This window comes from Colletotrichum destructivum, chromosome 5 (assembly GCF_034447905.1).
Source record: "Colletotrichum destructivum chromosome 5, complete sequence".
Classification (NCBI taxonomy): Eukaryota; Fungi; Ascomycota; class Sordariomycetes; order Glomerellales; family Glomerellaceae; genus Colletotrichum; species Colletotrichum destructivum.
This window is the reverse complement of record NC_085900.1, coordinates 761,168-776,103: the sequence shown is the minus strand read 5'-3', so window position 1 is coordinate 776,103 and position 14,936 is coordinate 761,168. Positions and strand designations below refer to the sequence as shown.

The window sequence follows — 14,936 nt, the reverse complement described above, 5'->3', positions numbered from 1 at the left end:
GACTAGAGAGGAGAGATTGGTCGCCATCAAGCAGCCTACGCGGACTGGCCCTTCACCATTACCCAGAGAGTCTCTTGAATGAGCCCTGCAAGATCACAACATCAATATAATGCGATATTTTCTTATTGATTGATGGAAGATGTGGTATAAATTCGAACAAGTAGTTTCATTCTTTGCGGCCTCAATTTGCGCAGCTGAGAACTCTGGATCGCGGTGTCATTTGAGGCCTCTCAGAGCGTTCATGACGATAGTCAGCACCAATCGTATGGTCCCACGAGCTATTCACAACATATCTACAAACAAGTGCGAAACATTCATGGCAGAAGTGTTCAGATCCGGCACGAGAAAACTGTCCTGCGAGTCCTGGGTAGATTCGAGCACTTCCTCGCCTACGCCAAGGGCTGGCAAGGATGAGGCAAAGTCGCCTCCGGTATCCATCGCATTGAAAAAGTCGTTCAACTCCTGCGCCATCTGCGCCTCACTGAACGGCTCGTCCGAGCTCGATTGCCACGAAGCCATCTCCGGATCGCGCAAGTCGGCGTCGACTGCCGTTTGCGCATTCTGCGGCGAGACATCGATGCCGCCGCCGGACGACGTGGGCGGTGTCGCAAGGGCGTGGCACGATGCGCTGGCCTCCCTCGCCTCCCTAGGCCGTGGAGCGTTCAGCCCCAGCCCCCGCCAGACAAGCCGCAGGTCACCGATCCTCCTCCAGAGACGGCTCGATACGTACGACCTGGCGCTGAGGCCGCGGATCAGGTCCAGGGCGACGTGGAACTCGTCGCGGACGGACGAGCCATGCTCCGCCGGCGCGAGGGCGACGACCAGGAAGATGACGCCGAGCGCGGAGACCAGGAAATGGTTGAAGCACATCTGCTGGTTCTGGTAGATGTCCGTGGACTTGTTGAGGGTGTCCAGCTTCTGGATCGTGTCTTTTGCGAGGTTGATGAGCAGCTGTACTTTGGACTTGTTGGCCTTGAGGCTGGATGTCGAGTGGAGGAACGGTTGAAGGAGGAGGATCTTCATCTGGTTGGCCCTCAAGTGAAGAAGGAGCTGAAGTCGCTGCAGGCTCCTGGGCGCCGGTTTTGGACTGGCGACCCCTTGACTTGGGTGAAGCCGGAGATCCGACGGAAGATCCTCGCACCACTGATCTATCCTGTAGAGGAGATATGAGACTTCGTCATCCCGGATGGCGCCGGTCGCTCGAGCAGAGTTGTAAGAGGTGGCCCAGACCTTGTCGCCTATGCGACTGTATTCGACCATGGCTCTAAGGTAGGGAACATCTTGATCCTATAGGGGAGCATAATCAGTCTCTGAAGCTGTGCATTTCATCACACAAAAAAGTGGCGAGTGATACTCACAGGTTCGGGCAACTGCTGGTCGACATCGAAATTGTGCATCACAAACGGAAGACCTGCGCCAAATCCCCATCGGCGGTCTAACGTGTAAACGCACCAAAACAACCTCATGGCCATCCTGCGGCTTGCAGCGTCCTTGAAAGACTTGTTCACCGTGGCAGATTGGTGAAGACCCATCTCCAAACACCACCGGGCAACGATGCCCACGAGTCTCCATGCTTGCAAATCATCACCCGTCATAAAGCTATAGACTGCCTTGTAAAGTGTCAGCTAAAACAGACCTAGGATGTCTCACGTCCCGGAGGGGGGTTTCTTTACCAGCAATATGAACAACATGGTAGACTTGGTGTTCGCTGCCTCCCACAGCTTGTCGTTCGACGACTTCCTCACATCGAGGAAGAGAGACTTTCCAAGCTGGCTGGAGCCCCCGGCCTCGACGGTCAAGGCTGCCGACAACACCATCTTAACCAGGCTCAGATCTTGGGGGTCAATGATGGTTGGGCCCGGAATCGCGGCAAAGGCGAAGCCTAGGCGCGAGCCACTGCTCATTGCATGATACAGTCCCCGAACCTGTGTTATGAGTCGTTGTATGTCTAGGAAAGGGTACTGTATGCCTATCTCTTCCTCGTAGACGTTGCATAGGCGCACGGCCTCCTCCTCGTTGATGAGCCAGAGAGGGTCTATCGCCCCGACATCTAAGCCGAACGCGGTCTGGATGGAGGGAGAAGAAGGTCGAGTTGGGTTGACGGACCCAGGCATCCCACCGGAGTCCAAGTCGGACGCTCCAATTCCTCGTGCGCGAAGATGGTTTCGAGCAAGGCTGATGTTGAAGGTACAGCTAGCTGATGGCTGGCAGTCGTTCTCCTCGGCAGACGATGCCGCATCAGCACCAACTGGGTTCGGCAGTAGTGCCGGATCCACAAGTTCACTGGTGGTTTGAGGGATGGAAGACTCTGTCGTAAAACCAAGGCGGACCTCTGATTGCAAGGGACTTGGATGTGATTCCGACGGTTGCTGAGATTGCCGACGCAACAAGTCCAGCCCTCCTTGCAGAGAAGCGACTTGATCCCTAAGAGTCTGAAGGGCTTGTGATTCGTTATCACTAAGGGTGTCAGTGATGGCACCATCGAGGGGTTTTTCCATTAGGCGTCAACTCACGCGCTGCTCCCCTGATCCTTCCGAGGTTTCTTCGAGACAGGGTAAGCGCCTTGTGTTGTTAGCCATTGACGAAGATGGAGGAGATCGAGGACCCCCACAAGTCAAAGCTTGACGTGAACAGCGTAAACAGGGGCTCTTCCCATTGCATTTGCTCTTTCTTTTCCTGCATTCGAAACTGTGTTCAGATGCGGATGTCAGTGTTGAGACCGGCAATGCTGGCACCCCCCAAGCGGGTCTTACCAGGCTTTGGAGATGTACTTCCCACGGGTCGTCCGCGGCCTGGGGGCAGTAGGCGGAATTCCGCTCTGGGACCTGGGAGAGTTGGCTCCCGGCCCTGCCGCCCCTGCATGGGAGCTCGCAGAATCTGGAGAATCCATGTTCGGCGCAGCAATGACGAGGATTGGTTGAGTCCACACGTGCTTCAGTCTCTTTCCGCTCTTCAGGTTCGTTGCTTGCAACTTCCTCCTTCGAGCGAACCCGCCGAATGATAATCGAACGATAAAAAGACGAGAGAGCGAGGGCGGAGTGAGCGAGGAAAACGATTCCGGGGGAGTTTTGGGGGGATTGGCTAAGAGCGATCCCCGCGACCCCCGCGACCCCGCAACTTTAACCCCGGCAGTTGAGTGGGGAGAAGAGCTGTCTGAGTCTCCAAGGCCGGCGCCACATCCGATTGAATACCCCCGGATGCTTAGGGTAGGTCTTATTTGACTAATGAAGAAGTTGTTTATGAGAGAGCTCCCATTAGACAATTCATTTAGCCCCTGGTCATCTGGTCTATCGCTAAAAGTGGAGGCTGACGGACACACAACTACGCCGATCCGGCCCGGCTTGCGGATGCGGAACAAACGAGTCCGCAACTTTCCCAGGCTCAATCCCAGATATAATGGCCGTTGTTTTTCCCAGACTTAACGAAACTGTCATGTCTGATCGATACGGGTCTAGGGTTTTCTCACCCACGCGCACTTGGCAGAGGGGGGGGGCATTATCAACTGGCTTGTGACGGTTCGGACGGAATTCGGAATTTGCTTTCCGACATTGGTCTATTCAAAGCTCAAGTGGAATCAGAAGCTCCTAGTTTGTCGCTAACGCACACGGTGGTATGGTATTGTTTATGACTGGAAACTATTGCTCCAAATTGAACCCAATAAGTTAAGCAGTAGGGTCGAGAGGATTTAGTAGTCACATTTACCGTGGACAATTTTACTTGACGACCATTCCGTCGCACTGCACAGTTTGTATGAGGCTTTCATTTTGCCTCCACTTCTGTCACTATTCAACGTCTTCAATGCTTTAGGAGGACTTGACATACAAAGAAATAGAAACTCCATTCGTCGGACTCGTGCGTTCCAAGAGTCTATGTATGTGAAAGACAAGAATGAATTCAGCATCGAATCCTGTTTGAGCCACAGATGGGTTCTAAGCCCTTGTTAATGAGTAAAAGCCGAAAATGAGCATTCAATCTGCAGCGACGACAAATCATTCGAGACGGCCGAAAGATTCATATCACGAAGGCACGTTGAAGCTTCGAGAAAAGACATGTTCATGGCCCAACCAGATGGGCGAAATGAGAGTCGAATGCGCGGAAAACTGATAAACACCTTCCTAATATTCTGCTATGAGTCCCATCTCACCATCGTTATCTCACTTTTGTTTAGACTACACGAAGCTTTGAGGATTTCACGTATGAAGCTTCGCCCGAATCCAAGCTTCATTGCTACTGTCCCCCCCACCATTACTTTTGTGGTTCTCGGGTCGTGATGGTGGTAATTCGGTCATCGGAACAAAGACAACCGAGAAACAGCTAAAAGTGCGCAAATCGTTCGGTCAAAAGCACGCTTCCTGTACACGTTGCCGTAAACTCCCCTTTCATCAACAGGCGGGCGCGGGCACTTGGAGCTCTTTCGAAGAAACAAAATCTACAACACCGAACCCTGCAATACGGCTCCAAACAGGAATTACTCGACTCCAAGATGAGCCTCTCGACAGCTTTCGCGGCCGACTCCGCCTGGCCGCTATGGGACAGCGAACCCGTCGACGGAGCTTTTGAAATCGATCTCCCGGGGGGCACCATCGACCAGGGAGTCGTCACAAAAGTGTCCCGGCCATGGCTGTTCGGCTACAAGCCGACGACGACCCCGAACGGGCGCGCCGTACTCGTCCTCGGCGGCGGCGGATACGTGCAGCTCATGGTGGGCCGCGAGGGGGTGGCCGTCGCCCGCTGGCTCGCCGCCCTCGGCTTCGAAGCCTTCGTCCTTGTCCACCGCTTCCCGACCGCCGAGACGGGCCCTTCGTCCCCGGTGGACGACGCCAGGCAGGCCCTGCGCCTGATCAAGGAGAAGGGTGCCGGCCTGCGGGGCCTGGCGCTGTGCGGTCTGTCCTCCGGCGGCCACCTCGCTTCGGCGCTGCTGGCCGAGTATCCGTCCTCGTGGGCGTCGACCGCTGGCGCGCCAGTTCCGAAGCCGGAGTTTGCCATCCTCGGGTACGGGCCGATCTCGACGAACGCCAAGGGCCACACCATCGTGCCGAACAAGGCTCCTCTGGACCCGCCGGCCAAGCAGGAACTGTACGATATCGTCATCCCCGACCAGCAGATCGCGCGGCCGGCGCCCCCGGCTTTCATCGTCTACTCTGCGACTGACCCCATCGTCCCGGTGGTGAACGCGTACCGCCTGGCGCAGGGCCTCCAGGCTGCCGAGGGCTCAGTCGAGCTTCACGTCTTTGCGGATGCGCCCCATGGCTTCGCTCTGGATACCAAGGACTTGCCAGTCTCCAAGTGGCCTTCTTTGGCCGAGGCTTGGTTGGAACAAAAGGGTTACCTGAGGGTTGAATAATGCAGGGACACCAAACTCGTAATGCAATAATGAACTGTTTTGTCAAGGAATGGCTGAAGTAATACTCTACAACCATGGCATATTATAACTTCTTCCTGAAGAACGTGAGAGCAGCCACACAGAGAGCATCAATGCCCGTCTGCAATGTAGGCTGTATGACAGGCGCAAATCTGGCCGTGTGGTTTGCTGGGATCTCCTCCAATCTCCCTTCCTTCAGTTTCTGATCCCACAGCCCTTCTTCAATCCCGCCCCAGTGCCAGAAAGCGCACGGCTTGCCCTGCGACGTTGCGAGGACCGAGAAGTCCTCCGAGATGGTCGTCGCCGTGATGTTCGCATCAAAGTCGCTCCCAAAGTGCTCCCTGAAGCCAGCTGCCAGCGTCGTCGTCATCGACTCGTCGTTCACGGTGACGGGCAGATGCCGCGTCATCTGGAACACCGGCGCGGCCGTCGCGCCGCTCGCTTCGCACTCGGCTTCCACAACTCGTCTGATCGAGGCCAGGAGCTTCTCGCGCGTCTCCGGCCGAACGCTGCGGATGTCGAGGCCGATCTCCGCCGAGTCTGCAATGACGTTCTCCGTCTGGCCGGCATGCAGACTGCCGACCGTGATGACGGAGATGTCACTCGGGTTGATTTCCCTGCTGACAATTGACTGAAGACGCACTACCACATGGGCCGCCATCACAGCAGGGTCGACCGTTCGATGGGGCTATGAGTTCCAGTCAGTTTTCATACATCGGAGAACAAACATGGTGCCCAGAGTACTCACTTGCGAACCGTGACCCCCAAGACCAGACAGTGTAATCTTCATGCTATCCGCTCCGGCCATGATTGTCCCTGCCTTTGACCCTACGCTACCCGCCCGCATCGCCATGACATGTTGGCCAAGCACAAAGTCCGGCACGGGGACCTTGTGCTTGTCATAGAGTCCATCATCTACCATGGCCTTCGCTCCCGTACCACGCTCCTCCGCAGGTTGGAACAGCACAACCAGCGTACCGCTCCACTCCTGCTTCAGCTTGACCAGCCGCTCAGCGGCCGCAATGAGACACGCCATATGCATATCGTGCCCACAGGCGTGCATCACAGGCCGCATGATGCCTTCGGCGTCAAGCATGGTGACCGTACTGGCGTATGGAAGACCGGTGGCCTCCTTGATCGGGAGCGCATCTATGTCAGCGCGCAGGAGAATGGTATTACCCGGACCGTTCTCGAGGACGCCGACGAGACCGTGCCCGCCGATGTCGGTGGTGATATCGAAAGCTTGGAGCTGCGATAGTTGCTCTGCAACAGTTTTGGCAGTCTGAGCCTCAAGATTGGAGAGTTCAGGGTGTGTGTGGAAGTGCTTGTAAAGTGTCTCATATTTGGCCGTGTCTACTGGTGCAGCAGCGAGCAGGTCGGCTATGCTGGCAGTTGTCGTAGAGTGTCCGTCCATAGTGCGATGCCTCGATGAATGCAAGCCCAAAATTTGTCTTGTATCAGAGGTAAGAAATATTTTAGTTGTTGGTGGATGGAACGTTGAAAGAGGGAAGTTGGGAGCGTTCGGCGGCCTCGACAGGTGGATGTTTTCGGCTCCTAAACCGGCGCGGGCTGCGAGCCGAAGTCATGATGACTCACACTGTCAACCTCTCGTCCTCTTTTTGAAACTGACCGCGGCCAACCCAGTGGTATGAAATAGTGACAGTCAAGATTCAAGATTTGGAAAGATAGTAACGGAAGATGGGCAGTATCACTTAATACTTGGCAAGCAACGCGGGATCCAAGAGTTTGATTTGCCATGTTTCATAGAAGGCCGAATAACCATAACCGCCCTACTGTGTGACCACAACGCTATTGAAGGGTATGAGAGTTGGCGCTGTCAAAGCATAAAACAGGAATAGTACAACAAGTCACATATCTTCTAGTATAATGGCCAAATAACGATCACGCTGTGATTGGCACTTCTGGGTTGTGTGGAGGTTGAGAGGGGATGCCATTTTCGGTTCGCAATAACATTGCAACTGCAAGAAGCCTGCCATCGAGTGCCAGTTGACGCTGCTTCCGATTCAATACTGACGTTCATTTTCAAGTTTACTTCTGGATTTTCAATCAGACTCGCAATTCCAAACCCTAGGTGGGTTTTATTGATCAGTTCATCTCTGGCAAAAATGGCGTCATGACAGTCATCTAACCTTGTCACTCATGTAATTTCTGTTAGCCTTGTCTATTTTGCCCCAAATTGACCCCGTAAGAATATGCAGCTTGACGCTGAAGTTTCTTCCATGGCGAGAGGTCGGTGTTTTCGGGAAAACGATTCGAACAACTAAAGCTACAGGGCGAAACCGCCCCTGTAAACGACGTTTCCAATCATACTTGTGCGTCAAATATTGTTTCCCTGAATCAGCAAGCATGGTTTCCTGGTCTAGCTCTCTCTTCCAATGCTTAAAATTTCACCTGAACATCAAAGTCTACTGTCCCTTCACTTCGCTCTTCAACCAATTCCTCCAACCCTCGTCAGAAAGTATATGACGCACTCTGGCTTCAAGCCATTCCGTGTTCCCCCAAAATCCCCACGACGCCTGGAAACGACACCAGTCAACGAGAGCAGTCTCCCAATGTCGCACGAACGTGGCCCAGTTGTAGTCTGCAGGGCCTTTTCCTGACGGCTTCTGGTCGATAAGCGTCTCCCGGTACTTTTCTAGCAAAGCTCTTTCGCCGTCTCCCATGGGAAGCTGATCGGGAATATCCTCGTGGTGCGTCAGCATCTCAACAGGAACTGAGCAGGTGAACAGCTTTGCGATGTCGCAGCCACCGACTCCGATCCCGGCGTACTGGAAGTCGAAGAAGGCTACTTTGTCGCCAGACTGGGTCGTGAAGAGGTTCTCGGACTTGACGTCGCCGTGGATGTAGGTCTCGAATGGCCTACCCGAGGGCGTCAGGAACTCGGCCACCATTTCGGCAATCGAGTGTGATGAGCCGTCGACAGGGTTGCAAAAGGCGGACGACCACTCCGAGTACTCGTCCCTGCACAGCGACCCGTATTCCTTCCTTCGTGTTGCGAGATATGTGTAACCACCGTTCAGCCACAACTTGGGGCCGGCGGCTCCGTTGCCGGCCTCCCTCCGTGTTGCCTCCTCAAGCGGTGGTAGCACGAACCGGCCAAGGTCGTCCGGTAGAGAAGCCCAAGAGCTGCCGTGATACTTGGCCAACCAATCTAGCGCAGCGTGTACCTGACGACGATTAAGCACTAGTCTTTTCTCTCCCGCGACTGGGAACTGCGGCCTAAGGTCGGTGATGATGGTCGCCGTGAGCCCTTGCAACTCATCCGCCCGTGGCCTCGCCTTCATGTCCAGAGTCGAAGCGAGGCACTTCGCGACCGCGACATCTTCAGCCAAGCGCGGCGCCACTTCTTGATAGAAATACTGCTCGACCTCATAGCTCAGCATCTTCCGCAGGTGGCCCTCGTCCTTCCCCTTGGCGCGGGGCGGTGAGATGAGCTTAATGATGAGGCGGTATGTGCCGTCTGGTTCTTGCCGGATCGCGGGCGATATTCTGATGGATGTGGCCGCACCGTCAGTGTCGGCGACCCTCGCGACGATGGCGCATATGTGTCCATAACCGGCCCAGAGGGTCTGTAGCTCGGTCAGGGAGACAAGCTCAAGGCCCAGCCAGGCGAGCATGATCTCGGCAACGCGCCGGGGTTCCTTGAGAGACGTCATAGTGAGAGAGACTGCCGCTGCTGCAAGTAAAAATTGGCCCGAGTTGAAGTTGAGGTCCGGCGAAGATGTGTGGGGGATGAGTTGGGTGAAGTTGGATGAGAGTTGCTGAGATTGAATGAGCGCCGAGGCCATTTCGAGAATGTTTCCCGGGTGGGTCCGGTGACTTCACACACACACTCTCTCACTCTCACTGTTTCTCACTCAATCTCTGTGACGACCCTCAGTCATGTGCAACAGCGGAAGAAATACTCTGAAGGATGTACGAGAAATTTTGAGGATTTCGATCAGGAGAGAAAATCAGCTGACCCTAAAAATGGCTGAAAATGAAAATAAGCAATCATTCATCCAACGTATCATGCACGCCATGGCTTGGTCTTACTCTTTCAATGATGATGTCCGAGAGCGCCAGCTGTTGCCATCCGTGAGAGGCTTCCTGGTGGAAATCGGGTCAACTTCGTCTTCAACGAACGTCATCGGGAAATCTCCTCACGGGACGACTCACAACGTAAAGGACCAACGAGACGAAGCTCTTCAATCAAACAGTGCAACACCGTGCAGTCAGTCGTTCAATTCTGCCCGTTACGATTCTTTGGCCATCAGGGTACCTCGTGGCCCCACCCTGTGAGATCGCCACTTAAAGCAGGACAGAGACGTTCATTTTAAGACACCACAACTTTAGTACCACCATTACCAGCTCCAAATCTCTCAAAGTGCCGTGTGAGGGGTCCCTAAAGTCTTGCAACAATGGGAAGAACTCAGCCTTCAGTCGGACAACCGCCGGCAGCATTCCGCAAGGCTGCGCGCGCCAAGAAGGCCAAGGTCACCCTCAATCAACTCATTCCGTCACTGCTTCCCACGCATCCAAGAGCTCGTCGAGGAGTCGACGGCGCCGAGCTCATTATCGAACCAAGACCCATAACCATACCTCAAGGATCAGTGGCTTCAAGCAACCCGCCCAATCAAACCTACTCCAACAACTCGCCGCCTCGCATCCGGCTTCAAGTGGCTGATACCCTCACAGCTGCTCACTCGCTGTTGGTCGGGGATTCGGTCCCGGAGAGACCCGCGGACCTGAGCAACAAGGAAGCCAGAGTTGCCATTCTCAATATGGCGTCACCACTTACACCGGGTGGTGGCTTCGTCAACGGGGCCAGCAGCCAGGAAGAATCTCTATGTATGCGCACCACGTTGTTACCATCCCTGAAAGACGAATACTACCGTCTTCCGGAGCTCGGTGCTGTCTACACGCCAGACGTGTTGGTCTTCAGAGACGATGACTCGGACGAAGTTCTGGAGAAGAAGGATCGCTGGTTCGTCGATTGCATCAGTGCCGCGATGCTACGGAACCCCGAAACCGAACGGGACGAGGCGTCGGGATTCAGCTACTACGTCCATGAAAAAGACCGCCAGACCATTCTGGAGAAGATGAAGGTTGTGTTGCGAGTCTGTCAGATGAAGGGCGTCAAGAAGATCGTTCTCGGCGCCTGGGGCTGCGGTGCGTACGGCAACCCGGTGGCCGAGGTCGCCAAAGCCTGGAGTAAGGCCCTCGTCCCGAGAACCGACACGAAAGGAAAGAAGAAAGGAACCAAAGAGACATGGGAAGGAATAGAAGAGGTGGTGTTCGCCATCAAGGACTCTGGTATGGCTGATGCTTTCGAGGAAGCCTTCGGCAAGGGTATCGAGCGAGACGAGCCGGACAAAATGAGTGACGAAGAAGAGGAGGAATTGGATGTGGGCGAGAGAAACAAGGTGGAGCTTCAGGCCAGGATTGGCGAGCTGAAGCAGCGTATCGATGCGACATCCAATCCGCAACTAAAGAAAGGACTTGACGCGATCCTCGCAGGACTGATAAGCCAGTTGGCTTTGGATAGTACTGGAGAAGGCGGTGGCAGCGACGAAGACGACAGCGAGCAGATCGACGAGGAGGAGGACGATTACGAGGATGACTATGAAGAGGATGAAGAGCACGAAGGGGGTTCTAGAATTTAGATACACATGGACTTGTGGCCAGAAAGATCCCTCATAAGTCCGATATTGGCGTGTTTTCACTGAGAGCCATCGTCATATCCAGGAGCCAAATTCAGGTGTCTAGGAATTGGCTACTTCGAGTTGAAAGGAAGCAAAAATGCTGTCGACATGGTGCGGAAGCGAAGCACATCAAGCGACTCGGCGGATCTTGCATTCCGACTTTGTCCCAACGGACGCCGAGTTCAGTTCCACCGCACCATGGCCTGATACGCGCATGAACACCGTTGGACCGTTCCAGAAACATGATCAGTCACCTCATGAGACAGGGTGTCTTTGACCCAGGGTCAGGATATCATGGCAGCATTGTACAATGTTGATGATCTAGAAATGCTGAAGCGTACCTAAGCCGACCATCGAAGTTTGGCTCGTATGTTTTGTCGCTTTGGACATCATTTTTGGCATCATTCTAACCGGAGTTCCAGTCATTCTATGCGTCCCCAACAACATAATGTCACAAATCACACACGAAGACGAATTTGGGGGGCGGTTGGCTTCGCAAATGTCAAGCCAAACTGGCTGTCCCGGGGGGGGGTTTCCCACGTTCCCCGACCCCTACCACAGATTTGAACCCCAGAAGTGTCGAATCGGCAACGGCTATGGCAGAGCCGCTTGTTATTGGCAGTTTCTCATGGGTGGCTGTAATTTTCTGTACCATGCCGCATGGCTTCATGCTCTTTTAACTTCGCCCGGGATGTTCTCAATGGTGTTGCTATTCCCCGTTTGGGCCAACCCGGAAACGGCAGGCCGTGTTGTCAAGCGCAGTTGGGCGAGCAAACAGTGAAGGAGAACTCAGAAAGGCACAAGCCGGTTCTCCGAATGATTGGCTCGTTGGTTCTTCGTCTGGATTTCAGCAGGGCATCTTGCCTGCAGTTGATGCGTTGGAAGCAAACAATGCTCCCCATATGGAAGTCTGTCATTTCCTAGACATGTATTTCGAAGAATTTCAAAACATTTTAGGGCTGCACACCTGTAATATGTGCCTCTTGTTCCTCTTCAAGCGCCCCTTTCTTCAACCCAATGCGCTGATTACTGACGTCAACGAAGCCAATACCTTGTCGAAGACTTAGAGACTTGAAGTTAGAGGGCTCGTGCCCGCCGCTTTGCCGCTTGAAGCTGTGACCCCTGCATACATCATGCAGCCAACTTGGAGGGATGTATGTGGCTTGCAGACCCGACCCTTTCTACGGTTGTACAACCCGCGGAATGATTCCAGAAACAAAACCCAACAGCCCGTCTACTTGAGTAGAAGCAAATTCTCCATCAGCGAGTTCGAACGCATGAGAATAGCCAAAGAAGAGTGGCAGAAAAAGAAACTACTTCTGGTTTTCAATGACAGAGTGATGGATACGATAAGCACGCAGAATAAACCAGTCCTGTACAGGCTGGCATGGTTGCTTTTGTTTGCTTGCAACGCCCGTACAGGGGTAGGTGGCTGCAATAAGAAAATTTCCATCACATGTCTGTTTCCAAGCTTCTTCTCGTTCTTGATATCGGCAAGAAAAGAGACGAGTCCGCAAAACTCCCCACGCTTGTCTCTTCCCTTTCCCTAGGTGGTCTACTACCTCGAACCGACTGACACTATCAAGCGCCACACATCCATCCGACATTCGAGGTTGCTCTCGGCACAATGCCGACAAGTAGGAAATATTTCCACCGACGAGGGTCCTTTGGGGGCGAACTGCCGCGCCGCACTCCTGCTCTTGTGTGCTCAAAGCCTCTTAGAGTACATCCATCTCGTTGGCTCTTGCCCATTGAAAGCATGCTGAACCGGTTCGTTGGATCGAAGGAAAGAGTTCCATGTATATGTAGGAACGTGTTCTTGCATTCTTTGTCCCGGCACGGAGCTCAGTCTTGTGAGACACAGATGCCACTTCATCGACCTTAGGCCACTTCAAGTCTTTGACGACTTTTTATCCACTCGACAGCGCCCCCCTCGTCTGAGGAACGTTACTCTTCACACAGAATTTCGATGCCTCCAGATGAGAGTGTCGGGCCAACCTGGCTCGGTGTGTCATCAAGTCTACTGGTCGCCCTCCTCGTCACCACCGCCCTTCGTCTATGGGCTCGCGCCGGACGCCGGAATCTGGGATGGGACGACTACACCATTGCTGCCGCGGCCCTTTCGGCGACAGTAAGGTACGCTTTCGGCGTCATGCAGCTGCCTCATGGCAATGGGAGACACCGCGTCTACTTGACCAACCACGAGTACATGATGATCAACATGTATGGCTGGTGGGGGCAGTTGTTCCACTTCACATCAATGGCGTTCTTGAAGGTGTCTCTATCTCTGTTGATTCTCCGGATCAAGAGCAACGGAACCCTCAAGATCTTGCTGTATGCTGTCATTGTTGGCTCACTGCTCATCAACTTTGGGGTCGTCATTATCCTGCTGGCTGAGTGCCGTCCAGCAGGATTCTGGAGGGGTAAAGATGCCGACTGCTGGCCCAACAAGATTCGAATTTATGCGATATGGGTTTCCATAGGTACGATTTGCCGCCTTTCCCCGCCTTGACACCATTTTCCGTTCAAAAGAGACTCGGTCTTTCCTACCTCGCATTGCTGATGGACCTGGTGGTAGCGTACTCCGTCGTAACAGACTTTTTCTGTTCTCTCCTTCCCCTCACCGTAGTCTGGAAGGTGAAAATAGCTTTACAGAGAAAGATTATGATTACCGGCTTGATGAGTCTAGGTCTTGTGTGAGAACCCCGATCTACTCGATGTTTGAGCTAGATAATCCTGGATGCGCGAAAAGTGTTGGCCTCTTCTCGGAGCTAACAATTAATGTAGCGCAACATCCTTCGGCATCGTACGTGCCAAATCTCTAGGCGTGTCCGAAACCGATCTTAGTTGTAAGTTGATGGCATTCATTCTCAGTTCAGTCGCTTCTGAGGTAACCACGCACTACTAACTCAAGTCATCGCAGGGGACTTCTGTATCACTGCCATCTGGTCCAACCTCGAACTGTTTCTCGGGATATCCGCCGCAAACATAGCCCTCTCGCGAGCTGTGTACACTTATTTCTTTCCACCAAGCAGCGAGTCGAGACCGTCGGGCCACTCCGGCCCATCTAGCAATGGTTATTTTCACAGTGGACTACGATCCGACCGTTTCGAAATTCCGGCCACAATGATTAGCTCAGGCCGTCGGCGGGGGTCGGCAACAAGGAGTTCAAATAGCGACATCCCTTTGGAGCCTGGGATTCAGAAGAAGACGGAGTTCTGGTGGAGAGAAGACGGGAGCCCTCAGAGAACACCAGAATCAGTGCAGTGATTGTATTTTTCCTAGAAAATTGAGCATGAAGCTATAGAAAAGAAATCTGGATGTCTTGAGTTTTTCACACAGTGTTTGGTTTCTCCACGAGAAGAGGAAATACATTGAGCCAAAGTTTTGACGCAAAAGCTGAGCTTATTACCACCAGGAGATGTAAGACATGGTAGAAATATCAGTCGGTCAGTTGGATTTAAAATCACACGCCTTTGAAGACATCCGGTTTGTACGGGAAATAAAAAGGGTCATTGACCTGTTAGCAGGACTTTGCTCTGGCCGGCCGCGCTCTCGATAAGCATCGGAAGCCTGGGCGGAGCCCAAGCAACACACAATTACCCAGTAAATCATCGATATATGTGACACCGATATAATAGACCGTTTGCACGTCGGAGCAAAAGCCAGCCTATTTCCGGAGAAGACAGGGATCAGTGTATCGGTCCGGCCTCGGCCGCCGGGGGGTTTGAGCCAAGACAGAGGTCATCCGGAATGGCTGCTGGCAACTGATTTACCGCCCGATTTGCAGAGACAGAAGATGGACATCCAGTTCTACGTGCGGGGAATCACGGACCAGACAACCTGTTTGGGCACGCTTCATGTCGACC

The 14,936-nt window shown here is 53.6% G+C and overlaps 6 protein-coding genes across 6 annotated transcripts; 3 read left to right on the top strand and 3 right to left on the bottom strand.

Annotated features, from left to right (window-relative positions):
- Nucleotides 1–154: 154 nt before the first annotated feature.
- Nucleotides 155–3,639, bottom strand: CDEST_07836 (uncharacterized protein). Its single transcript, XM_062923995.1, has 6 exons — nucleotides 2,754–3,639; nucleotides 2,612–2,688; nucleotides 2,514–2,562; nucleotides 1,674–2,457; nucleotides 1,359–1,610; nucleotides 155–1,287 (listed from the first exon to the last, which is right to left on the bottom strand). The coding sequence occupies exons 1-6, from the start codon at nucleotides 2,888–2,890 to the stop codon at nucleotides 283–285; spliced, it is 2,304 nt and encodes a 767-aa protein (XP_062780046.1). The 5' UTR covers nucleotides 2,891–3,639; the 3' UTR covers nucleotides 155–282.
- Nucleotides 3,640–4,303: 664 nt separating this feature from the next.
- On the top strand, nucleotides 4,304–5,384 carry CDEST_07835 (Putative alpha/beta hydrolase-3). The gene has a single exon (XM_062923994.1). The coding sequence runs from the start codon at nucleotides 4,484–4,486 to the stop codon at nucleotides 5,342–5,344; it is 861 nt and encodes a 286-aa protein (XP_062780045.1). The 5' UTR covers nucleotides 4,304–4,483; the 3' UTR covers nucleotides 5,345–5,384.
- A 42-nt stretch (nucleotides 5,385–5,426) lies between these two features.
- CDEST_07834 (Putative peptidase M20, bacterial exopeptidase dimerization domain-containing protein) lies at nucleotides 5,427–6,776 on the bottom strand (the record flags this gene model as incomplete). The annotated part of the gene is made up of 2 exons (XM_062923993.1): nucleotides 5,427–6,050; nucleotides 6,111–6,776. The coding sequence occupies 2 exons, from the start codon at nucleotides 6,774–6,776 to the stop codon at nucleotides 5,427–5,429; spliced, it is 1,290 nt and encodes a 429-aa protein (XP_062780044.1).
- A 761-nt stretch (nucleotides 6,777–7,537) lies between these two features.
- On the bottom strand, nucleotides 7,538–9,379 carry CDEST_07833 (Putative ecdysteroid kinase, protein kinase-like domain superfamily). The gene has a single exon (XM_062923992.1). It carries the CDS (start codon nucleotides 9,169–9,171, stop codon nucleotides 7,789–7,791), a length of 1,383 nt encoding a protein of 460 aa, XP_062780043.1. The 5' UTR covers nucleotides 9,172–9,379; the 3' UTR covers nucleotides 7,538–7,788.
- Nucleotides 9,380–9,536: 157 nt separating this feature from the next.
- On the top strand, nucleotides 9,537–11,145 carry CDEST_07832 (Putative hypothetical protein CHP02452). The gene has a single exon (XM_062923991.1). It carries the CDS (start codon nucleotides 9,784–9,786, stop codon nucleotides 11,026–11,028), a length of 1,245 nt encoding a protein of 414 aa, XP_062780042.1. The 5' UTR covers nucleotides 9,537–9,783; the 3' UTR covers nucleotides 11,029–11,145.
- Nucleotides 11,146–13,036: 1,891 nt separating this feature from the next.
- On the top strand, nucleotides 13,037–14,337 carry CDEST_07831 (uncharacterized protein; the record flags this gene model as incomplete). The annotated part of the gene is made up of 4 exons (XM_062923990.1): nucleotides 13,037–13,550; nucleotides 13,646–13,763; nucleotides 13,855–13,916; nucleotides 13,991–14,337. 4 exons carry the CDS (start codon nucleotides 13,037–13,039, stop codon nucleotides 14,335–14,337), a joined length of 1,041 nt encoding a protein of 346 aa, XP_062780041.1.
- Between the last annotated feature and the right edge of the window lie 599 nt (nucleotides 14,338–14,936).

Bases quoted from the DNA above. Each gene is read 5' to 3' on its own strand.
- CDEST_07833 (XM_062923992.1), bottom strand. From the start codon at position 9,171: ATGGCCTCGGCGCTCATTCAATCTCAGCAACTCTCATCCAACTTCACC.
- CDEST_07832 (XM_062923991.1), top strand. From the start codon at position 9,784: ATGGGAAGAACTCAGCCTTCAGTCGGACAACCGCCGGCAGCATTCCGC.
- CDEST_07835 (XM_062923994.1), top strand. From the start codon at position 4,484: ATGAGCCTCTCGACAGCTTTCGCGGCCGACTCCGCCTGGCCGCTATGG.
- CDEST_07836 (XM_062923995.1), bottom strand. From the start codon at position 2,890: ATGGATTCTCCAGATTCTGCGAGCTCCCATGCAGGGGCGGCAGGGCCG. The intron at 2,563-2,611 runs GTGGGGGTCCTC...TAACAACACAAG, and splicing joins TTCACGTCAAGCTTTGACTT to GCGCTTACCCTGTCTCGAAG. The intron at 1,288-1,358 runs GTGAGTATCACT...GCTCCCCTATAG, and splicing joins ACCAGCAGTTGCCCGAACCT to GATCAAGATGTTCCCTACCT.